This window comes from Lissotriton helveticus, chromosome 3_1 (genome assembly GCF_964261635.1).
Source record: "Lissotriton helveticus chromosome 3_1, aLisHel1.1, whole genome shotgun sequence".
NCBI lineage: Eukaryota > Metazoa > Chordata > Amphibia > Caudata > Salamandridae > Lissotriton > Lissotriton helveticus.
Window position 1 is genome coordinate 1,535,844,483 of NC_136061.1, and position 26,081 is coordinate 1,535,870,563.

Below are 26,081 nucleotides of genomic sequence, written 5' to 3' on the forward strand. Positions count from 1 at the left end.
TGGCACTGAACAAAACTACTTTGCGTGCCGATATGCTCCTTGTGAAAGAGCAGAATGCTGTTACTCACAGTGAAGCCAGCTGATGCACAGAGAGAGACAGAATTTTAATAAACACTAAAGGTCACAGTCAACACAACACCAAATTAGGATCCCAATTATTAAAGAAAGTCTCAAAAGTGCACTCATGATATATGTCCTTGCATTAAGTGCAGCTGTCCGGCTTTCATGAATTCCCTAGAATTTACAGAAGTAGGACAACAAATAGTACTCCTAGAAAATAGTTGGGAACTGCATTTTAGCATGAGCAAATATGCATGTGTAGAGTTGCTCATGTGAACATCTGAGTGTTTGCAAGTTCACTTTCCCTCCAACCACTTTTTTCCCCAACTCTGAAAGAAGGTTTACGTCTGCCATTAACAGGTGTAAATCTCCAACATTTCTCAGTATGGGAAAAGATTAGAGAAGTTTTGTTGAAACCCCTTAAAACATGCAAGTTGGTAGGTTTGCACAGACTCAAAAGGGCATGTTAACCCTGGAACTATTGCTTACGACTACCTTCTGCCCGAATTTATAGATCTGCGGAAACGTGGCAACATAAGGGGGTTGAAAGTATTCAAACACTAATATGGTTTGAGCCCTGGCATAAACAGAGAGGCTATATCAGAGCTCTTATATAATGAGATTGCTGCCATAATTTTACGCCACACTACATGGCACCAAAGGGTCAAGTGGATTTTGTTATAGACAAGTAGTTTTATGAAGCAACCTGCCCCATGGTCAAGTAGATATTTTATTAAATTCCATACCCCTGAGTAAAGGTGCTTGTGTTTTTGTCCCCACACTTACAGATGAGCTTAAAGCAACAAGAGGAGGGAGCCAGGATGCTACATATAACATATGATGTAATGCGGATGGCAAAGTAATCTGTTATGCCGTCTGTCCTGCAAGTGAACTTGCAAGTGGACATATAGTTTGTTAAGGAAGTGATTGTGCACACGATCTTGAATGCAGTCATTCAAGCATTGTCCTACAATATGATTTCATGATCCAAGGACGTAAGGAAGATGACATGAGAGCTCCAACAAGTCACGGGTAGTCTAATTACTTCTCAATTCTGGTGCATACTTTCCCCTGCAGATCCTTCCTCTTAATAATTTCCTTCAAGATGGAACTTGAAAGTTATTCCCCAGCAGGACCTCTCCAGCACTGCCAGGTGGCATCTTGCAGCCCCTACCAAGAATTCACCCATCTTGGATGAATTGGCATTGGAATATCTAAGACCCTAACTAGCGCTGATGTTGGTGTCTGATTTTCCAAACCAGAGCTCTTTTCAGTGATTCAATTATGAAAGTCATTGAGGTTTTGGTGCAGATTGGATCTAGTGGATGCCATCACCCACAACAGCAGCAGCATCACTAGTATCATCTTCCATGGCCCTGCATCCTCAAACCTTTTTGATTCCCCCAACACTCTGCTGCACTAGCTTCCAGGGGGGATGGTCTTTCTTTTCTTCACCAATTGGGAGATGATCATAATGGATTAATAGACCACCCATATAACTTATAAGGACTTCACTCTACTCTTGCCATGCTGACCAAGAGGCCTTGGAGTTGGTTCCCGTGGAGGAAAAGGGCCTAGGATTTTGCTCCCTAAGATCTGAGACCCATCCTGAACCATGCCTTTGCACGTGTTCATGCAATAAGGCAAATTTAGGATGCTGCCCTTGAGACACCCCTTGCTGAACATCAATGTGGGAAATTGTCAGGTGTCCCTGGACCTCTATGATGCATACTTTCATCTGCTGATCCTACTCATCTACTGATCCTAATGGGTCACAGAGACTACCCAAGGTTTACTGCAGGATCTCAGCACTACCATTTAATGGTCCTGACATTGGACTGATGACTGCTCCCTGAGAATTCACCGAGGTGGTGGCCACTATGGCAGCTTCACTGTGGAAGTGTATGTTTTCCCTTACTTGGAGAACTGGCTGATGAAAGCAGGGCCTTTTGTACTAGTCATGGAACATCTCCAGCTCACCATGACCTGTGCTTCACGATCAACACCCAGAAGTCCTTTCTTTCCTCCACATAGAGGCACATGTTCATAGGAACAATGCTAGACACTAAAGGCATTGCTTCCTCCTCAGAAGATTACACATATTTGGGAGTTAATACTGTAGTTTCTAGCTCAGACACCAAAATCATTTCGGAAATTCTGAGCATTTTAGGGCTTATGAATCCGGTTGGTGCTGCACACTAGATGGTGGATGAGAACCCTTTCCTGGATTTTAAGTCACTAGTGTCTCTAGCATCAGGGAACTCCTTCAGCCCAAGTACAAATCTTCACCCATGTCATCCAAGAATTGCACAGATGAATGAACCCCTCCAATCTGTTGATGGGTTGTCCCTTCAGTCCTCTCCAGTTGGAAGCAACCATTGTGACAGACCTGCTAGTCTTCGTTAGGCTGGTGCGCCTATGGGGACTGCATCAAGGTGCTAGGCCATTGGTCATTGTTATTGTAGAGCCTACCTAAAAATCTACTGGGACTGCAGGCCATGAATTACTTTCTCCCTTTTATCTTAGGGAGTGCCATTTAAGTTCTGTTTGAGAAAAACACCACCATCATCCATTTCCATCAACAAGTCGGGCGGGGAGTTTGGGACTTGGACTCTGTGCTAGGTTGGGAGGCAATTCACCTGTGGTGTGGGACCTATCAACAGGGCATTTTTGCTTTAGCTGGACATTTCATAAGCCGATGCTCTGAGTAGCCTCGTCTTGGAGAACCATCCGTGGGAACTTCAACCCAAAGTGACGGAAATGTTTCCTTTACATTAGGATACCTTGCATGGATCTCTTTGCTACTGTCCGGAACTGGATGTTTCCTCAGTTTTGCGCCATCCATTTGAATGGCTTTCTGCAAGCTTCACTGGTCACTGGGACATCTTTACCCATTCCCACAATCCCACTTCTGTCGAGCATCCTGCTGAAGGTGCAGGAGGATCGAGCACGGTTGAACCTGAACGCACTGAACTGGGTGAGACATTCAGTATCACAATCTGTTGGAGCCCAGCACTCTGTGCCCTCCTTCTCTCCTGTATAGGGCGGACCTGCGTGTGTTGCATGAGATGTGGAAGCTAGAGCGGCTGATCCAAGATGGCGGAGTGAGGATCGGCTCTGAGCGCAGCTCGCCCTGAGGCTCCTCTCCAACCCTCGGAGGAATGAGAGACATCGTGAGAAGTACTAATGCTGATATCGATGCAACTACCGAAACGGAAAAGGTTCTTTGGATGTGACAGAAGCGCTAAAATACTTAAAAGAAAGGAAATGACTCGATAAGCTACAAATCTGTGGTCGGCGAACCGGCGAGCTATCTTACCGACATCTATCAATGCTCAGCTTGGCAATTACTGCTAAACTCTTCCGGCAGGCGATTAACGGTCTGCTCGGAGGCTCGGCGCTCAGCTGGACTAGCCTGAATCTGCGAGCTGTGCAAGAGTGGAGAAGGAGGAGAATGTCTCCGAAAAACCCTCCGCGATCTCCAAGGAACAACAACAGACAACCAGCGGCAGTTGCAACGGCGGTACCTCCCCCCCCCTCCGGTTACACAGACGGCACAACCAGCACAGACCGCGGTGCAAGCTCCGTCGGTGGTAGCGGGGGCGGCGCCTGTGGCGTCTGTGGCAGCTTCAGTGTCATCTACGGTGGCGGAGGTGCCTGTAGTTTTGATATTGCCGGTTGACACAAGAAACCCCTTGCAGGGAGACGTACCTGTCAATAAAGATGCCGATGTGGAAGGCACGAGGAAGAAAAAAGAAAAGAAAACCCCTGTTTTTAATGGAGACCCGGTAGAAGCTGCATTGGTCTCTGGTGTGTCGGGTGACCTGCTCCAGAAGAGCGGAGATGCCAGCAAACAGGTACAAAGACCTCTTAATTTACTTTCAAATGTTAAGGTTAATGACAAAGAAACTGGTCAAAATGAAGCTAAGACTCCAGTAAAAATAATTAAAAATAAACAGATGACTTTGAAAGGAGCGGTGACATGGGGTGATCTACCCAGCGTTTCTCCTGCCACCGGAAAGGCAACCGTTGCATTCAATGATGCATTCAATGATGTGAGGCAGGATAATAACACGCTATTGACTTCTGAAAGGTCTCTTAGCAATCCCAAACATCTTGAACAGTTAAGAATACAGACCAGTAAAACAACTACTATTGAGGGGGATGAACTGCTAGAACTGCTAGAAAATCCACACATTAACCTGAGTACAGACCGGAGCATTGATCAGGATATAGATACACAGTTACTTCATGGCGGTGCTGACACAGAAGACATAGGATTACTTCCTTCCGCTGAATTAGAAACCACTGAGACTATGGCTGGAAATGAGTCTGGTGGGTTAATGGAGCCGATAGAGCAAGGCTCTTTAGAGGATCTGGACGCTGAAACGGAGGAGGATGAATCCGGTGATAAGGAGGAAAGAGACGATAATTCTCCCAACCTGACAAAAATACAAGTAAAAAAAGGACGCAAACAAAAATATAAATCAAGAGCAAAAAAATGCGGCAAGACTGGTACTCTACATAATCGATTAACTACAACTACAATCAACAACCAAATATTAAAAAAGGCTCTACCAGATAAAAGCCCATTAAGGAGATGGATCGAGGCAAAGGGCTTAGTTAAAAACATGACACAGAGATCATCAGTGGCAAGCCCTCCGGAATCAACACCTGATAGGGAGATGACCAATATTACCGATTGCTCAGCTAGTTCGATAAGCTGTCCCCTATCTACCATATCAGATCCTATACCACCCACTAAATCCACCATCCAATCTATCATTAAACAGACTACTCGACCAAGCAATATTGCGGCTAGAAGATCCTATGACAGAAATAGACATTTTACAACCTAAAATAATCTCTGCTGCTACCATGATCACTACTATCCCCCTCTCTTCTCCTTCTTTCGGAGGGTCCTCTTCTGAATCCCTATTCACTGCTATCAATACAGAGACAAACAAACATGCATTTGCCACTAAAGAGAGATCAAATAAACCGCAAGAGCTGGCGGATCCTTCCTCACTTGAAATAATATTACAACTACTGGGCAGTCAACGGGCCGAGGCACAAGAGCATTATTTACAGCTGAGAGAGGATAACAGCAAGGTACAAGCGTCTCTACAAGAACTTAACACCAAGTTCGGGGGGGGTGTCACAAGACATTGTGGAACTGCAGCAACGGGTGGTGACACTAGAAGAAACAAGTTTAAAGACAACACTTGCAACCGACAAGCATGAGACCCAGCTCGCAATACTTCAACAAAAGATTGATGATTTAGAGAACAGGCAGAGAAGATCAAATTTAAGACTCTTTGGCATACCGGAGGGTTCAGAAGGATCGGACCCAAGGGCTTACTTAGTGGGCTTGTTTCAGAAAGCTTTCCCAGACCTAGCGGATTGGGACTGGGACTCCCAAATACAGCGAGCTCATCGCCTCCCCCTGATACAGAGAAACCGGGAGAATCAATTCCCGCGACCCTTCTTAGTTTTCTTTGGTAATTTTTTATTACGCCAGGCTATCTGGCAGAGAGCTCGCCCTAATACCCCAGTAGCTATTGGTGAAATGTCAATTTTTGTTCGATCTGACCTAAGCAAGGCAACAATGGACAGAAGATGGATGCTACGCAAATTAATAGATCCAATTAAATCTAGCGGAGGCCAGGCGTTTCTTCAAGAACCTGCCCGCCTTAAAGTCATTAAAAATGGTCGTACTTATTTCTTTACAGACGTAAAGGAAGCAGAAGCATTTGTAATTGATACCGATGTGGGCAAAAGTAAAGCTTAGCACAATCTAAGAGAAACGTATCCGATTAGAAACTAAACTGATGATAGATTCCCTAACTTTTTTGTAGTTTTGCGAATATGCATCGCTATACATATTAACATAGAAATACACTTTACCTTCTTATGTAAAAACATGATGAAATGCTAAAATGCTTAAATAAAAAGAAGAGGGTAGGGAGGGGGGTCCTCCTAGGCGAGCGGCCTTGCAGGCTGCCTTTTCAGCGGCAGCAGTTGCAGAAGGGTGGCTCTTCCCCAGTAGGGCTAAGAACTAGGGGGGAGGAGGATGGGGGGAGGGCTTTCTCCGTAGGAAGGGGTGACGAGGGGAGGAAGGGAAAAACAGGGGTAAAAATGTTGTCAGACTGAGAGAGTTGATTAACCTTTTATTACTAGAATTGTTTTTGTATATTAAAGGTAATAAAATTAGGCAGTATACGAATATATATGGATACTTTAGACTGCATCTCTTTTTCCTTTTTTCTCACTTTAAATGTATGAAATAAAAAGTTTAGCTTGGAACGTAGCAGGGCTAAATAGCAAAAATAAAAGACGATTGATAAAAGAAGAATTGAAACTGCATAACCCTCATGTAGCCTTCATATCAGAAACACATATTGCGGGAAAGGACAAAAAACTATTAAACCAACTGGGGTATGACATTATAGTTTGCTCTACTTTTGGACACTCAATAAGAGGAGTAGCTATCCTTAAGGACAGACGATTCAGGGCTGAAACTCTACAAACTTCTTATGGCAAAGATGGCAGATGGGCAATAGCACAGATTAGATTTGAGAATTTTAAATATGTTTTATGCGTGGTTTATGGTAGTAATACAGATGAACCCATTATATTTGATCAACTGAATATCAAATTACTGGGCTGGGAGGGCGAACTTATCATCATGGGGGATTTCAATTGCATCATGAATTACAGTATAAACACAACCAAACCTAGTGGATTTCAAAGGATGCACAAAACTCGGACATCTATTCTTGACTTATGCCGCATACATAATATTAAAGATGCCTGGCGATTTTTATATCCAAATAAACCGGGCTATACTTATTACTCTGCACCCCACAAACTATGTTCTAGGCTAGACATGGCACTAATAAGTGATAATCTATTGAAGGACAGCTCCATGGTTTTATTTCCTAGAATCTCTTCGGACCATAATGCTATCATGCTGATCCTTAAAATAGCACATATTAGGGCCCCCCCCCCAGACCATTCTCTTTTCCCCGACACTTGATATCAGACGCAAGTTATATGACGCAGTTAAAATTACATCTCGTCGAATTTATAGATGTAAATAGAAATTCTGCCCCACTTGGTACAGTATGGGACGCTTGCAAGGCAAGTATCAGGGGCTTTACCCAATCTTATGTGATTAGACAAAATTCAGAACTCAAAAAACATAACGACTTATTGATTTCGAAAATAAGAACTCAAGAAGAATTGCTATCTACAGCACTTCAATTAAACTTACCAACCAGTATAGAAATTGGCCTAAAACTTTGCTCACTCAAAAATGAAATTAAGACAAAACTCATTCAGAAAAATATAAATAACTTACATAAATCTAAAATAACACAATATGAGGGCGGGGATAAAATTGGGAAAATTTTGGCTTATAAGACTGCCGAGGATAGAGCAAACTCCATCATTAAAGACATTAGAGGAGTTGGAAACAAAATTTATAACCAGCCACAAGATATCTTAGATCAATTTGCAGAGTTTTATAAAGTCTTGTATACTCCAGAATCAGTGCCTAACTCAGACGACATAGAGAAATATGTCGAAGATCATATAGAAGACACTCAGATAATCCCAGAAATAGATGCACTATCTGACGATATAACAATGGCTGAACTACATCTAGCTATAGCTTTACTTCCTGGAGGAAAGGCAGCAGGAGAGGACACCATACCCTTAGAAATTTATAAACTTTGTGCAAAAGAATTAGAGAAATTACTTTTGAAAGTCATTCAATCTGTTGGCATAACTGGAAAAACACCCAAATCTTGGAGTAGGGCAAAAATAATATTTTTTTTTAAAAAAAGGTAAGCCGAAAGAAGAAAGAGGATCATACCGGCCCATCTCCCTAATAAACACAGACGCAAAGATTTTTGCCAAAATCCTAGCATTGAGACTAGCCCCTATCATGCCCTTAATCATCAATTCACAACAACATGGATTTATAATGGGGAGAGACACCACCACGCATGTTAACACGGCTATAACAGCACTTGACGTTGCAGAGACTGAATCCACCCCACTCGGCATGATTTTGCTAGACGCTGAAAAAGCCTTTGACCGAGTGGGGTGGGACTTTCTCTGGTGCGTACTGTCTAAGATGGGTTTTAGGGGGCAAATTCTACGGAATATACAAGCATTGTATGACAATCCAATAGCTTTTACTAGCTATGGGGGGCTGACATCCTCAGACTTTTCAATTCAACGTGGAACACGCCAGGGCTGCCCCCTATCACCTCTTTTATTTGCCCTTTCTTTGGACCCTTTTTTGTCAGCTCTTTATTCTCAAACTCAGATTGTACCTCTCAGATCTGGCTCGCAGGAGCTAAAAATAACAGCGTACACCGACGACATTGCTGTCTACACAGAGGATATTGTTGAAGCTTTGAAGGGAATAGCTTTAGAGGCTGGGAAATATGGGAAGGTGGCAGGCTATAAACTTAACTTACAAAAAACACAAGTTATCGCTAATCACACCCCAGCTGTGCCAGTACCAGAGATTTGTAACATAGCTACTTATCTAGGAGTTAAAATAACGGCCAAATTGCAAGAAATTAACAACATAAACTATAATGCATTAACTAAATCTGTCAGTTTACTATTAAAAAAATGGCATAGACTACCTTTGAATTTAATTGGTAGAATTAATTTAATAAAGATGAAGATACTGCCTAAATATCTTTACCTATTCCGATCTATTCCATTGGCGCTAAATAACCAATTTTTCAAAAAAATTGAAGGCATATTTAGTAGCTTTATTTGGGGGTATAAAAAATCGAGAAGGTCATTGAACCTCCTAAAAAATAATACGAACGAAGGAGGACTTAACTTCCCCGATCTTAAACTATATTTCTGGTCTTCTTCTATCACTCGTCTTCGCTCTCTACTAAATAAAGGAGGGGCTTTATTTTTTCATCTTTTCATGCTGAAATCCGATTCCAATATGTTTTTATTTAGAACTAACGATCCTAACTACTACAAAAGGGTCAGGTTCAAGACGGCCAAAGATATAATAAGGATTTGGAGCAATATTCTTTCTTTCTGTAAAACCAGCTTTTTTCACTTAAAGCTTCCTCTATGGGGCAATCCGGGACTCCCATGTATTTTAAATGATAATGTCACTTCAGGATGGCTTAGGTCAGGAATCATTGTTCTAGGGGATTTATATGGCACACAAGGATTTTTAGATTTCAATACTCTTAAACTGCTTTATAACCTGCCTGAGAATATGAGATACAAACATTTACAGCTACATGACTATTTGATCAATAAGAAACAAATCTCAGAGGTTTCTGAATGCGACATTTGGACCTGCTTATACTCTTCAAAAAATAAATCTGTGATAAGAGATGCATATAGAATTTTAAGCGACTTTAGAACAAATGATTGCATTAAACTAGCAGGCAAATGGAGCAGAATATTGGGCTCAAACATAACATCTAAACAGATTGAGCGCTCTCTAACAAATATAAATAAAAGTGTACGGTCATCTAGCTTAAGACTCCAACAATTCAGAACAACCTGCCTGTTATATTACACTCCGGAAAGAATTTCTAAATGGTCACCTAACAACTTATATAGTGATCGCACAAAATGCCCCAAATGCTCTACTGAAGCTGCCGATTTGGCACATATGTTGTTTTCCTGCCCCAATCTTAAGAATTTTTGGTGCGATATTCAAAATGTTTTAAAAATGAAAAAGATTCAGCTGCCTATATTCACGGCTACTTCAGTCTTGCTAGACTTATATCCTGTTCCTCTCTCACAGCCCGCTCTGGCAACGGTACTTATGTCATGCGCTAAGCTAACCCTGGCTAGAGCATGGATCAGCACAGACACACCAACGGTTTGGAATTGGTGGGCACTGGTGAGCGAAATACACTCAATGGAATTAGCCCTATCAAACATTAGGGGAATACGCGCAATAAAAAAACACGAAAAAAATTGGGGATCTTTTATGGAATGACCCTGGCATTTTCTGTGCAATATAATTGGTATGTTTTATTGTAAGAAATATTTATGTTTTTTATTATTTTCCCCTCCTTCTTCCACTCCCCCCTTTTTTTTTTTTTTCTCTTCCCTTTTTTTTTCCATTTGCTGGCCCTTCATTTATTTATTTTTTATACCCAATGGTCCACTTGCTTTATTATATGCTATGTGATATAATTTATGCACGCAAAATCATGTATCAAAGCTATATGATATTAACTATGTATGTATACTCATGTATTGATGAATTTCTTCTTTTTTTTTTGTCTATGTCTGCCTGACAACAAAAAACAATAAAAAAAAATAAAAAAAAGAGATGTGGAAGCTAGAGCTCTGCCTAGTACTTAAGGTTATGAATGTTATCTTGATGGTAAGAAACTGCATCACAAAATCCATTTATATAACTTGCTAGGCCAAGTTTGTTCAGTGTTGCAAATCGGAAGGTGTAAACACATTGCAGTCACAACCTTCTGATGTTCCGTGCAGCACACTGGGTCTTGCCCAGCGATTCTTAGTTTTGACTACTGTAAAGGGTTATTTGCCTCCTCTGTCTACCGTTATGTATCTCACTGACCAGCCTTCTTTCTTTACGTTGCCACAAATGGTGCATTTTATGGAACTTTGATTTGCTCTTTCCAACTATGTTTTTTGTTCCTCTATGGGACTTGAATCTTTTGTTAATGTTCTTCAAGGAATCCCCATTTGAGTGGATGCACAGTTGATTGGTTCATCTCCTTAGTTCGTAAACTGTATTAATACGGCATGACTTCAGCCATTAGATTCAGATAACTTCACCCCCCTGACCAACATTCACAGTAGTCCATCCAAATGAATTGGTTCTTTGCAACTGTCCATCTTTCCTACTGAATTGTTATCTGCCTTTCACATGGGCTAGTCCATAAGTCTTCCATCATTATTTCCTCCCCCACCAAAGAGCAGTAGCAACTGCATTGACAGGACCCAAGGCATGCAGTGTCTTACAATATCGACCACACAGGAATAGACAGCATAAATAATCAGCTCTTCGTGCTCTTTGCTGAACCAAGAAATGCAAAGTGATGATCAAGTGCATAATTTCAGTTGCATTATGGTCTGCAATGACTTGGCCAAGAAAGACCCTCTGACTGGCATTTGCTCCCACTCTATAACAGTAGCCTAGCTTCTTCCATGGCTCTTAGCAGAAGCCTTCCAGTTGTTGACATCTGCTGGGTGGCCAGGTGGACATATTTGCATACTTTTTCTAAATATTACTGCCTCACAATTCAAGGCACGCATTGACCTATAATTTGCAAGAACATGGTGCATAATCTCAGTAGATAGTTGGCACTACTCAGTGCCACCTCCCATAGGCTATTAGTTTATGGCCCATTCATAAAGTGGAGAATCTGCCGAAAAGGTATCCATCGGAAGCAGAATGTACTTCTGTTAGCCAACAATTAATCTGGTGGAGACTACATCTTCCCTCAGATTCCTCTCTGCCCACCGTTCTCCTGTGTGAGATAGTATAAGCTGTACAGTTCCTTTCTTAACATCTTGATTGGGTGCGGAAAATTACCAGGAACTGACACCTTCATGCCTGTTGACTCTTAGCTACTCAGATGTTATCACATCGGGACAGGCAGAGACTTGGCTGCTACTGCATGGTGCTAATTGGTGGTGGTGGAGTGCTATTGCTGTTACGCTTCTTGGTCGAGTCTGGAGCCTATAGGATATGCATAAGGTGAGGAATCTGTGGGAAGATATAATATCCTCAAGAAATATATACTCAATGGCTTGGATAGCATAGGCAGTTTAGTTACATTTAATTTTTAGTGGGCCTTAGAAAAGAAGGCATTGCAATGGCATAACAATCAATTACCATGAAAGACATAATTTGTATAATACAATAATCTTCAACTTTCCTTGTGATGAAGGTGCACCCCACTTGGTTCAACTTCTGCCAGCACAGATAGTTTGGAATATCTGTCAATGACAATCCATGGTACACATTGAATCATATGTTCATAGTGTCCATGTCTTGCATGCATCTGCTAAATATTTGGGTCGACCAATGGGGGGGGGGGGGCTGTATAATCGCTTCCAGTCACCGCATTTAGTAAAGACCTAGGTCTTCTCAGTCTTGTGAATTCTTCGGGGTTGTTGTTGGATGTTATCCAAGCCATTACAGACTTTAGCTGGCTCTACAGAGAGGAAGGTTCTTCCACTTTCTTCTCGTTGCAGGTTGGGGTGATTAGTTGAGGTGCCAGTCTAGGAAATAGGTAGTTTTTCTGTGAATATTCTGAGCTTCCCTTGCAGGAATGCGGGACAATTGCTTGTGATGGCCTTATGCATTATTGATATGATTGTGAATGTTGAGTTTCTTCTGATGGAAAGCAGGAGAAGGGCTACTATGGCTGGTGAGATGTGGTCATGTAACTGTACATGTAGAAGTTATTTTGTCGTGGCATTTTGAATTTTTGTAGGCTTTGAAGTAAGGCAAGTGAATCCCTTTGGTAGTCAGTTTGCATATTCAAGATTTTAGAGACGAGGGAAATGTTCGCCTAAGCCCCTGTATGAATTCAGGATGAGAGAACATTTATCTTAGAGCCGGCATTGTTATAAGTGCCATTTCCGTAAGTGACCTGACTTGAGATACCAGGGAAGGCAGGCAACAAAGATCACCACCAGGTTTCTCAGTGTTTCCTTGTTGGAATTATATTCAGTTCTTGGGCCAAACATGCAGAGAATTGTAGATTTCCAATCTCTACGTTGGAGGATTTCTGTTTTGGATGACGAGAGCATATGTTGATTAGATAGCAACAGCTGAGACACAGATTAGATAGCATTAGCCGGGACATAGTAGTCTATACTTGAACTAGTGAGATCACTCGGATTTCCCAATTTCATGATGATGTGTGTGTCATCTGCATAGTTGTAGTATGCCAGCTTGAGAGATTTCAACTAGTATTGGACATTGAAAGGAGTGGATAAATGGTTGATCCTTTGGGTCCTCGTACTTTAATGGAGAAATCTGGACACGTTAATAGAGGAAGTGAGAGGATTGCTGACTTTATGCCACTTTATTTTATTCTGTCTAGGAGAAAGTACCAGTGGACTGTGTCAAAGTCGATCCAGTAGAAGTTCAGCTACACCATTCCTATCTGTGGTGCCTTTCAGATGGTCCCGATTGGAGATCAGGGCAGATTTCGTTCCTCTTTACGGGCAGAACCCCGTTTGCTGGCCCATTTATAACTTGTTTTCTTAAAGAAAGCTGCAGATCTGAGAGAAAGGTGTTCAATCCGATTTCCTGGGAAAGGGACATTTGAGATTGGATGGCTGAATCCACTGGGCTAATATTTTTTTTCCTGATAAGTGATCATATGTAGAATACCTTAGACTCTGCGGGGAAGGTACCCAGGATAGAGAGTAGATAGTATCCGTTGCTGTTATTGTATTAACCGTAGATACCAGGACATACTTGAAGCTTTGTCATGGGCAGGGATCTAAAGGTGAGCCCACAGGTCCACTGGCCTTAACCAGATCAATATTCATTGATCCAAGGTGCCTTCATTTACTTTATAGGCTGCATCAAAGTTTTGAGAAGCATCAGGTCATCAAATGTTCTGAAAAGCCGGTTGTAGCCTCCTTTACATCCATTATTTGGACAGGTGGTGAGACCGCAGACAAGTGAGAATTGAGTTATACCCAGACTTGTTTGTTCCAGTGCATGCACTCCTGATTTATGTTGATATTTGGTTTTGACTGAAGCTTATTGATGAAGGAGATAAGCTGGTGGTCATTCCAACAGATACGTTCATTCCTTGCAATTGCCATGATTCCTTGGGAGCGAATATTGCACCATGTGTGTAGGCGGCTATGTGTGTGTGTAGCCCCAGTGGCCAGCCAAGTGAAGTTGCCAAGTTCATTGCAAAGGTTCTTGGCCTGGTTATTGACGGCTGGACAAAATGTTCATAGTCCTTCCGATGCCCAGGTAGGTCTCTGTGTTTGATGGAAATGTCTGGGTTGGCATCCAGGAGGGCATCTAGAATGAGAAGTGTGTTTAGTTTCTAAGGAAGCAGGGTATCAGACGTAAAACCAGAGTGCCAGTCCTGAAGGGCGTGCATTTGTTATCCCTAATATTCAGCATTTAAAGCTAAAAGTTCAAGAGATATGTGTATAGATAGGTCCTTTTAAAATGACGCACTAGTCCACTAAACATCCACCATGTGCCCCCTTACACGTCTTTTGGGAAGAACGGGCTCATTGGACCCTGAATTCCATGACAAAAAATGTACATCCAAGCTCAAAAAGAAATGACTTTAATATAATAGAGCTTGCACAGTTTTCTATAGGGACTATTTGGCTGGCAGTATTTGGCTGGCAGTCGCCGAGCAGGTTAGCTTTTGGCTGCATCCTCAAGCCCGCGTTGCGGAAAGTTTCGGACTCGTGCAATATTTGATGGTGTCCTGTGGGCCTCAATTAGCCGAAAAAGCGTGTACCTATGTATTTTTGTCAGTATTTGCGTCTGCGCGCATGAGGCAAGATGTCCCAATTGTTTCGATTGTTGTCTTAGAAACATAAATTCCCTAGTTCTGACCATATTGAATTGTGGTTCTTTGTGCGACTGGTGGCAGCCGTAGCCGTAGGCGTTGGAGTCTGGGGCCATTTTCTATTGCTTTGATACCTTTGCTGACGAATTTGGGAAATACTTCATATGCCCTTAGTCCCGCACTTTTTTTTCTCTCGAAGTTTTTATGATTACTTTGATTTTGTTCTTGAAACACTTTCGCCATCTAGTGGTTGCAAAACATGTTTACACTAAAACAACTCATTTGTAGAATGTGTTTCAGAGAAGGATATCATTTAATTCGAATACCTAAAAATGTCTGAAAATAAATGCACAATTTATGGAAAAGCATCACACGGGAATGGCATTCCAAAGACAGGCTGCTTTCACACGAGCAGTTTTTGTGTGCTAATTAGCGAGAAAAGTCCCTTTTGGAGGAGCAACACAGAAAAAGGGGCGGGGGAGGGGGGCAAGGTTTAAATGGACCTTTCCTTTTCACCAGGAAAATTATCATGTAACCATAACAGCCTATATCCGGCTCTCTTCTCCCAGTTTCATCCCATTTCTCCCCCACTCTCCATTTTTTTCGCCATCTGCTTATAACTCTCTATCAGTCTCCTGCTCATTCCCTCATTCTCTACTGCTCTCTTTATCTCTATTTCTCTCACTCACTGTCTCGTCCTCTAACTCTTGTTTTATTTTCCCTTTCTCTGTCAGTCTCTCATTCGATATCTCTCTTTCGCTCTATCACCTAAATTATTCAGGTATTGTGAACTACACAACTATATTTCCTGGTCAATGCATAGCTCACGACCGCATATGCAATGTCTCAGATTACATCCCAATTAACATATGGAATTGACATAATTAACATATGAAATAACATCACTGGTGAAGTTGACAATAGGTGACATTTTATAAAATACATATTTGTATTTTTGTCTCGTGTTGGCTATTTACTGATCTTTTTATTGACACATAATTTTCTTTAACCAATGCTGTCTGCTGGGTTTTGTTATGATATATGTAACGGGTGCCTGTTATGTGCCCTGGCTTCCACTCAGGGTCTTCACTAGGCGTTGCCTTTGACCATGCCCAGTGCACTCTGGGCACAGAGTGTGGCCTTCAACCACGCTGAACCAAGAAAGGGGTTCAGTTTGGACCAATCACTACCTTCATGTGAGTTTGGTGTGACTGTGTCCGTCACCTTTCGCGGTACAATTGAGAAAAACTGTGAGACTGAGTGGGAAACATGCACACACCCCTTCTGTAACATTTCCGGTAGATTTGTGCCAAAATAAATTAGTGTTCAAAATATCTTTTGTCGTACGAACGACCGGGCTCAACCATAAGACACTGTCGCAGAGAACGAGCGAGAGAGGGCGAGGAGAGAGGAAAAGAGGAAAGTAGGGGAGAAAGAGGGCGCGCAGAAAGAAAAGGAGGAGAAAGAGACAGATGGAGTAAAGAGAGAGACAGCAGGAGAGAGGCTTTAGTCAGTGAATTTCTTGAGTTTGGGAATTATATACTTTGTCCACATAATGCTGTTCTGGCCCTGGACAAAGCAGGGCCTTTGGTAATGCCAAGTGCATATCCCCGTTGTAGCTGTAGGGCCAGACTTTCAGCCCCACGCTCCGGTACTCTGGCAGTGGTCTTCGAACTTGCCTCATACACAGTGCCTGTGTCCGTGGTAACTTCAGGCATGGCCTTTCACGGTGCTGTACTGGTCACAGGATGTGGCATTCGGCCATGCCTCACTCTCATTTCTTTTGTCTGCAGTGTCCTCAGGCATTTATTCCATGCGACTACTGGCAGACGCCATGCTGCGGGGTCAGTACCCACATTTGTGAAATTAATTTTATATAGCTCAATGAAAATGTTTTCCAAAAAAACAGCTTAGCTGATGTATTTTAGTACTTTTGAAAAACTTTTTTTTTTGTAGTGTGTTGTAATCTATACACATGGTAACTTTAACTCTGCATAAATAGCGTGAAGTTCATGTCATTTTTTGTGTTTTAAAATCAAAGAACCGTCACTAGTAAGTAGAGTTATGTGGCACATAGTCGGAATAATTATTCTTTTCACATTAATTCAGGGTTGGACAAATGCTTAAGCTATGTAGTATTTTTCCTGAACGATATGGAGCTTTTACTGTCCATTTAAGTCTATATTACATAGTTCAAATATACATTTTTTGATCCATAGGTACATGTGATAACACTGGTGTTCACCCAGCTAGGTGAAGGCTTGATAGTATCCAAACATACTTTTGTAATAGCTTTGTGAGTACTTCGCTTCTCCAACTCGCCAAAAGTGATGCTCATTCTGTATGTCAAAACGAATGTAATTTAATGCAAATGTTTTGTGCTACCTAACTTTGACTATGTTCTATGGAGGAGCACATGTTAAATAATGCTTATTTCAAGAAGTTAAAAAACATGTTTTACCATTTTTATTAATTTATATATATTTTTTTAAATGTACGAAGTTCTGCAGTACTGTCTCGAAGGTACTGCAGGACGTTTGAAATATAAAAACAAAATGTACAGAACCGAGTAGAGGGGCAAGTTATACAACACACTAAACCATTTTAATCAACATCATTTCTCTCTACACCACTCCACTGTACGCTGCTCCACTCTGACACGTCACTTCACGACATGCCACTCATCTCTATAACCCTCCACTTTAAGACACTCTACAGCATGCCAGTCCACGACATGCCACTCCATGACATTTCACTCTACGCCACTCCACTTTACAACACTATACTCCACTCTTTTCCTCTCCATTCTTAACCACTCTACTCCACTCTACCACACGGCACTCTAGTCTGTGAAATGCCACTCCACTGTACGATAAGCCACTTCACTCTATGACATGCCACTACACTCAAAACCACTCCACTTTACGCCCCTCCACTTTAAGACACTCTGACATGTCACTCTGTGACACGCCACCCCACCCCCACTCTATTCTATGACACTCTACTCCACTCTGGGCATATCCACTATACTACACTCTACTGTAAGACACTCTGCGACACTACTCTACTCTTTGACACTCTACTCCACTCTACGCAAATCCCTCTATACCACTGCATGCCACTTTACTCTACCCTATGACATACTCTATACTCCTTCCCACTCCACTCTGACACTCCACAACACTCTATGCCACTCCATTCTACGATACGATACTCCACTCCACTCCAATCTACAACATTCTACTGCACTCTGTCATTCCACTCTACAACACTCTAGAAAACTCCACTCTACTACAAGCTATTCTATGCCACTCCACTCTACCCCACTGACACTCTACTCCACTCTATGCCACTACACTTTACAACAACAATTATCTCCACTCTAGGCCACTTCACTTTGCGACACTCAAGAACACTTCACTCTACGACACTCTTCTCTTTGACACTCTACTCCATTCTATGCCACTGCGCTCTGCAACACTCTAGTCCACTCTGCGCCACTCCACTCTGTGCCACGACACTCCTCAAAATGAACTTTGAAGTTTTGCAAAAGTACCACAGTACTAAAAATTTGTTAAAACAAAGAATACAATATTAATTAAACAACATTATATGAGTTCAAATACATTTTTATTTAAAAAAAAAACACAGGAATTGAATGAAAAAAAACAAAGGATAAGTTATAGTTAGAAAAACGTTATTATTTATTTGAATACAAAGCCAACTTAGACTACACAATCATTCTAAATGTATAAGCTATAGTTATAACTTTATAGTCATAACTTAAAGGTATAATGTACACCCCCTCCCCAAAAACTTACATTAACTTGTGCACCTCCATATACAGTGTTGTAGACTCACTAGCAGAATACATGAACTATAACTCATGCCTAAAGGCGCAGCCTATATTCTTTCATATTACTTATACTATGTTAGATCATAGCATTCATAGCAACACTCATGACGTCTCAAATGACATCATTTATGGGAATATTGTGCATGCTAGCAGGGCAAGTTATAGCTCCTGTATAAAGTAATTGTAAAATAGTATGGGTGAGGCAATAAACAGTGTTTTTCTCTTGTCATGGTCGCTTTACTGTGGTAATGAACTGACATTTGAGCCCTGGACTGTGGCAATAGATGTGTGAATCTGTGTTTATTAGCACAGTTGCTCAACATAATATGTGGTACTTAAGTCATATTTAAGACCACTGACTCATTGTCAGTGAAATTGTTCTCCCCCCCCTCGTAGCTCCACCATCAAGTGAGGTGTTCCCCCAAGCCCCTGCACTCTCGAGTGCTGGTGTTTGAGGCCCTCCTCCACCCGCAGGTTTTACCTGCTCCTCATCCCTGGTGGTCTAGTGGACCTCTGTCTCCTTTCTCTCGTTCTGCTCTTTCTCTTCTTTTTCACTGATTTCAATTTCCCCCTTTTACTCTCCTTCTGTGTCTTTCCTCCGTTTTCTCTAGTTTTTCACTGATTTCAATCTCCCCCTTTTACTCCCCCTCCGTGTCTCTTCTCCGTTTTCACTCGTTGTTTACTGATTTCAATCTCCCCCTTTCACTCCCCCTCTGTGTCTTTCCTCCATTTGAACTCGTTTTTCACTGATTTAATCTTCCCCTCTCACTCTCCTTCTGTGTCTTTCCCCCACTTTCCTTGCACCTTTCACTGCCTCATTTCCACTCTTTCCTCTTTTTGCCTTTTCTGCTAGTCTTTCCCAGCTGCTGCTGACCCATGTCCCTCCCCCCCCCCGCAGCACGACCAACGCGGCCAGCCCAATCCAGCTCCCCTCCCCGCTCCTGCCTCCCAGCTGTCCAGCCCTCCTCGACACCTACTTAATGGCGGCCGCTACGCGGACAGGAGGCACACCGCTGGCACGCCAAAGGCAAGCCCGTCCGCGACCAGCGCCAGGAATTCTGGACCTCCCTAACGCCAATGCTACGACCCAGCGGTACTCCACGCTCTCAACCCAGGACGCAACAACAACTGCAAGTTAGCATCAGCAGCCGACACCCACGGACCCTTCAGCTGTCTCGGCTGCCGGCACACCTGCAGCACCGCCAAGACCAGGGACCCGGCGCAACCAGCCTGCAAGACCACAACCCAAACAAAGACCCTGCAATGCATCCTCCTCAACGTCCGATCGATCCACAAACACGCCACTGAAATCTGGGGCCTCCTCGACAGCACCACCCTGGACGTAGTGTTCTTCACTGAAACATGGACCAACACCACCTCGGGACCGGACATCGCCATTCCCCAAGGATACAAGATCTCCAGGAAGGACGGCCCCACCCGCCCGGAGGAGGAATCGCCATCGTCCACAAATCCAACCTCTGCCTGAGCACACTCCCTGACGAGCCCACAGACCTGATGGAACACCTTCACTTCAAGATACTGGCCAGCCCTTCCACCACCCTCCAAGGAACCCTCCTCTACCGACCCCGTGGACTTTTCGCCAACTCCATCACGGACATCACCTTCCCACATGCCATCGCGTCCACCAACTACACCCTACTGGGAAACCTCAACTTCCACGTCGACAACCAACTGGACCCCAGCACCCCAGCACCACATCCCTCCTGGACAACCTCCACAACATTGGACTCCGCCAGATCGTGACCAAATCCACGCACTCAGCAGGACACACCCTCGACCCCTCTTCATAACAGGTAACTCCATCACCTTCAGCCACACCACCGAACTCCCATGGACTGACCATCGATGCGTCCACTTCACCCTCAGAACACCCACCATCCACAGACACCTGCACCTGCTCCCACGAAGAAACTGGACCAGAATCACAGACGAACAGCTAACCTCATCACTCTGCAACTCCACCCCAACCATTGCGAAAAACGACGACCCCAACATCGCAGCCCGAACCCTGCACAGATGTATCTCTGACAGCACAAACACCATAGCCCCCCCTCAAGAAAAACACCACCACCCACGCCAAGAAAGCCAGATGGTTTACCACTGAACTTCGAGAGTCCAGACGCAGTTGCCGCCGCCTCGAAAAGGCCTGGAGGAACACCAAATCCACAGAAGCCTACAACAACTTCAGAGCCACCACCAACGCCCACCACCAACTCATCAGAAAAACTAGGAAAGAAGCGATTGAAGACAGAATCTCCACTCACGCACACAACAGCAAAGAAGTCTTCAACATCATCAAGGAGTTCGCCCAACGCACCAGCGAGTCCACCGACATCCCTCCCTCACAAGACCTCTGCAACAAACTCAGCACCTTTTTCCACCACAAAATCAAGAGCATCTACGACAACATAGACGAAGACAACCAACACACTGAACCCTCACCAACCACCCCAACACCCTGAAGCCAGCGATTGACTACTGGAGAGCCCTCACCACCGAAGACACACTGAAGACTATGAAGTCAATCCACTCTGGGCCCCCCACGGACCCCTACCCCCACCACATTTTCCACAGAGCCGCCGACACCATCGCACCCATGCTCTGCCACACCATCAACCGTTCCCTGGCAACTGCCACATTCCCTGACGACTGGAAACACGCAGAGGTCAACTCCCTCCTGAAGAAACCCTCGGCAGACCCCACCGACCTCAGAAACTCCCTGCTCCCGTTCCCAGCGAAAGTCATTGAGAAAGCCATCAACAGCCAACTCACCACATTCATCGAAGAGCACAACATCCTCATCTCCTCCCAATCCGGCTTCAGAAAAAAACCACAGTACGGAAACCACCCTCTGTGCTGCAACATAGGACATCCGCACCCTACTGGACAAAGGAAAAGCAGCACCCCTCATCATCCTCGACCTTTCAGTGGCTTTCGACACAGTCTTTTACCGCACCCTAATACATAAACTACACAGTGCAGGGATCCAAGACTAGGCCATCCGGCAGAGCGCAGCGGGTCAGACTCCCCCCTTTCCTCTCCGACCCTACACCTACCACCTGCGGAGTCCCCCAGGGGTCCTCCCTCAGCCCTACACTCTTCAACGTCTACATGGCTCCCCTCGCCCCCATCGTCAGAACCTACGGACTCGACATTGTCTCATACGCAGACCACACCCAACTCATCCTCTCCCTATCCAACAAACCCAATACCGCCAGATACAATTTTCGAGAAGGAATGGAAGCTGTCGCCAAATGGATGAAAAACAGCTGCCTACAACTAAACACCAACAAAACAGAAGAACTCATCATTGGCCCAAACCCAGACGCATGGAACGACACCTGGTGGCCCCTGCCCTCGGAAGCCCACCCACCCCCACGGACCACGCATGCAACCTGGGAATCATCCTGGACTCCGAGCTCAAAATGGACCACCAGATCAACTCCGTCTCGTCCTCCTGCTTCCACACCCTCCGCCTCCTACATAAGACCTTTAAATGGATCCCCCTCGAACACAAAAAAAACCCGTCACTCATGCCCTGGTCACCAGCAGACTCGACTATGGCAACGCACTCTACGCCGGAATAAACAAAAACCTCGCCCGCAACCTACAGAACATTAAGAACGCCGCTGCAAGACGGGTCCTTGACTTGCCAAGACCCTGCCACATCTCCCAGCACCTGTGCACACTCCACTGGCTCCCCATCTAAGCTAGAGTCACCTTCAAGATGCTCACCCACGCCCACAAGGCCCTCCACGACACTGGACCAGCTTACCTGAACATCCGACTCAAATTCCACGCACCCCAGAGGACCCTACATCTGCCCAGCTCTCCTACGCTGTGGTCTCCGCGCACCAGAAAGACCAGATCGGGAGGCGGCTCCTCCTTCCTTGCGGCCCGAGCCTGGAACGCACTGCTGCTCCACCTCAGACAGACATCGCTCCACATCTTCGCAAGAAACCTCAAAACCTGGCTTTTTGACAGACGCCCCTCCACCCTGGATGGACTGGAGCCTGCTAACCCCCCAGCTCCTTGAGACCCTTACGGGTGAGTAGTCACGCTTAACTCCATCACCGTGGGGCTAATTGCCCTGCTGTTCGGGGGGAGGGGGGGGCGCGCAGCACCACGGTGCTGATGACAAGCTCGGCTCATCATGCAGCACGGTGGCGCTGTGCTGAAGACGAGCTGAGCTCGTCATGACCCCGCCCGCTCAATGGAACGCCCAGCACAGCAGGGGAATTATCCCCGCATGGGCGTTCCGCGGAGGCCATGACGAGCTCACCTCGTCATCAGCACAGCGCCACCGTGCTGCATGACGAGCTGAGCTAGTCATCAGCACCGAAGGGGTTAACAAATGCCTGATTGAATTGATTGATTTATTTTTGCTGCCATGGCATGCATATATGTTTGCTATATCTGTGAAAATAAATGTAACCGAATAACTCAATTTATTTAGAGCAAGTGCACGAATAAATACACATTGAGTCATGTATTACTATGTTACAAAAGTTACATTCTATGTTATTACCCTGAAATAGTGAGAAAACACTTCTTTCTGTCTCACACAAGGCGTATTACACATTACTTTACAGAGGAAACCAACTCTGCTAATAGTCTGAAGGCATATTCAGTGTCAGTTACTGACATTGGTTAAATATATTTGTTTATAATTACTATACGTGACAGAAGAGCGTGGCATAAACCGTCACGCAGACCCCTGTTATTTATAAGCATTATGGAAGGGGACCCACTCAAGGTTTTGCCTCTTGTGAGCCATGCCACCTAACACAAGCAACAACGGTAATAAACAGCCTATTACTCTGTGCATCAGGATATTATTATAGGTTGGTTTACATGAGACACATTTGAGAGGGAGTGAAAGCATATCTCCTCTTTTATAGTGCTCAGCGTGAAGGCATACGTTGGGAGTTTCTGTCATAATTTCCTCACAGAACTGTATACCTCGAAAATGCTAGGAAGCAGTTAGGAAGATAAAAGAAGTCTAAATTAAGGCCAAACCACTTGGAGTCCCAATGAAAAGTGCAATGTAAGACTTAACCATCGCCGTTCGGATGCTAACCCACCAGTGTAATGTATTTAATATTATGTGGTACAACAGAGCTCCATAGTTAATGTTGCAATACATTATTGAGGATTTCTTGATGACCAGTAGCTGTGCTATCAGATGAACAATTCCTATTTACATCAGAAAACATGTATTAGCATACATCATTTCTGATCCTCATTAAAAGTAGTGTCCGTTGTTGAATATCTAAAAATATACAAGCTTTTATGAAAACAGAACTTCGGAATGCTCTTATGTACTATTGCTTTCAGGAAATAGAAATGTTGGTTTCAGACGTTTACAAAAGTAAGAGGATGTATCACAACTAGACTTCCGGCTACTGAGTACTTCCTGTGAAATAGATCTTGCAGTTTCGCTACTGTCCTTCCTTTTTTAATTAAAAATATGATGCTAAAATGTAATATTTAAAAAAATTAAAAAAACAGTAATTTGAGGTAATTCTAATAGAAGTGTATTCCTATCTTAAAGACATCAATTGCTCTTTATTAAAACATATACCTGACATGTGACCGATTGATACTTAAGGCAGGAACCAGCATGTTTAGACAGACATTTCAGATCCTCCTACTTACCTGGTAGCCTGGCCTTTTGTTTCTGGACTGAGGATCTTTCTTTCGTGATGGTCTTTATTTCGGCTGCAGGTGAGGTGGTTCCACGAAGCAAGCGGCGATGCGTGCTGGAGCGGAAGCAGCCCTACAGTGGTGATGAGTGGTGCTCGGGTCCCGACAGCGAGGAGGATGAGAAGTCCTTGGTCCCCGGACACAGTAAGTATTTGCAAAAGAAACAGTGACCGGTGCCTGCACTGCTGAAGGTAAACGGGTAGAGCCCCCTGGAAGTAGTGGACATCTGAACAGGCCAATGATCCAATGCACAGTCTGGAATCCCAATCTGATCCAGGGCCTTGGAAAGAAGATTCCCAACCTCAGTTCGTACCTTGCACATGATGCAGACACTGTAACTAGTTCTGACTCCCCCCATCCCCCGCTCCCAGATCTAGCTAAATCCATGGTTTCTCCTCCTCCAGTTTCAGCTATTCCATAGCCTTTAGCTTTAGCTGAGCCCTTTCTCGTTTCTCTTGTTCTAGCTGTAAGCACAGTATCTGCTCTCCCAGCTACATGGTGTCGGTTCCTTCCACTCCAGCTGCAGCATTGGTCTCTGCTCCTCAGGCTGCACTTGTCCCCATGGCACCAGCTTCTCTAAATCTAGGTGTAGTGATATCTGCCCTTAATTGGGTAACTTAACTAGTGTTTCTCTTCCTCACAGACTGTCATGTAGCAGAGCCTGTCATGGCCACCGCCGCCACACTAGGCCCTGGCTCGAACCCACTGCCGACCCTGAATGAGACGAGTTCTTCCAGCACACCCCACTGCCCTCCAGTTGGGCCGCGCCCTGATGCCAGCAGTGTTGCCGGGCCAATAAAGCAGCCTTCTCATTTTGTTTATGTCTTCACAACACACCTTGCTAACACGTGAGTGATCGATCCTTTTAACTCTCCTTCACAACACTTCCAGCAAGTGTCTGATCCTCCCATATCCTTCCATCTGTCAAAATGCAAGTGTCTGATCTCTCTATGAACATGTAAGTGGGGTCCCCACCCAACATATGAGCATCTGTCTGATCCCTCACAGAGACATGCATGTCTGATCTCCACCTTTTTGTGAGTGTCTGATCCACCACCAACATGTGAGTGACTGATAATCGCCAAACAGATCAATATCTAAACTGCCACCCATACATAAGTATCTGATCCCCAGCAACACATGCGTATTTCAGCCCCCGCCAATAAATGAGTTTTTTATACTCCAGCTGCACTTGCATATATGACTCCTTGTCAGGGCTGGATTGGGAACTTAAGCAGCCCTGGCAAAAATGATAAAAGTAACCCCCATGTGCAGATGCACTAATGCGCCCCAGAGACAGAGCAACTCTTTAAAGCCGTCTGAAGCTGAACTTGGACAAGACCGAGGTACTCATCCTCGGACCCGCGCCCTCAGCCTGGAACGACTCCTGGTGGCCGACCACACTGGGAACAGCACCGACACCCACCGACCATGCACGTAACCTAGGATTCATCCTCGACTCCTCCCTCTCCATGTCTAAACAGGTCAACGCCGTCTCCTCCTCCTGCTACAACACCCTCTGCATGCTCCGCAGGATTTACAAGTGGGCCCCAACCGAAGCAAGAAGAACGGTGCACAGGCCCTCGTCAGCAGCAGACTGGACTACGGCAACGCACTCTACGCATCCAAAACGCCTCCGCCCGACTGATCGTCAACGTCCCCTGCCGCAGCCACACACCCCCCACCTGAGAGACCTACACTGGCTCCCCGTCGTCAAAAGGATCACCTTGAAGCTCCTCACCCACGCACACACAAAGCACTCCACAACGCGGACCAGCCTACCTGAACAGCAGACTCCGCTTCTACACCCCCGCCATCTCCGCTCCGCCAGCCTCGCCCTCGCCGCTGTTCCCTGCATCCAACGAACAACCTCCGGT

The 26,081-nt window shown here is 44.4% G+C and overlaps 1 protein-coding gene across 2 annotated transcripts in view; it reads left to right on the forward strand.

Annotated features, from left to right (window-relative positions):
* Positions 1–26,081, forward strand: part of BCL9L (BCL9 like) — a 215,471-nt gene that overhangs the window by 161,265 nt on the left and 28,125 nt on the right. For both annotated transcript variants that reach the window (XM_078682216.1, XM_078682217.1), the window contains exons 3-4: positions 24,226–24,348; positions 24,848–25,052. In XM_078682216.1, coding sequence (XP_078538342.1) covers positions 24,226–24,348; positions 24,848–25,052 — 328 coding nt within the window. The remainder of the gene's footprint in view (positions 1–24,225; positions 24,349–24,847; positions 25,053–26,081) is intronic.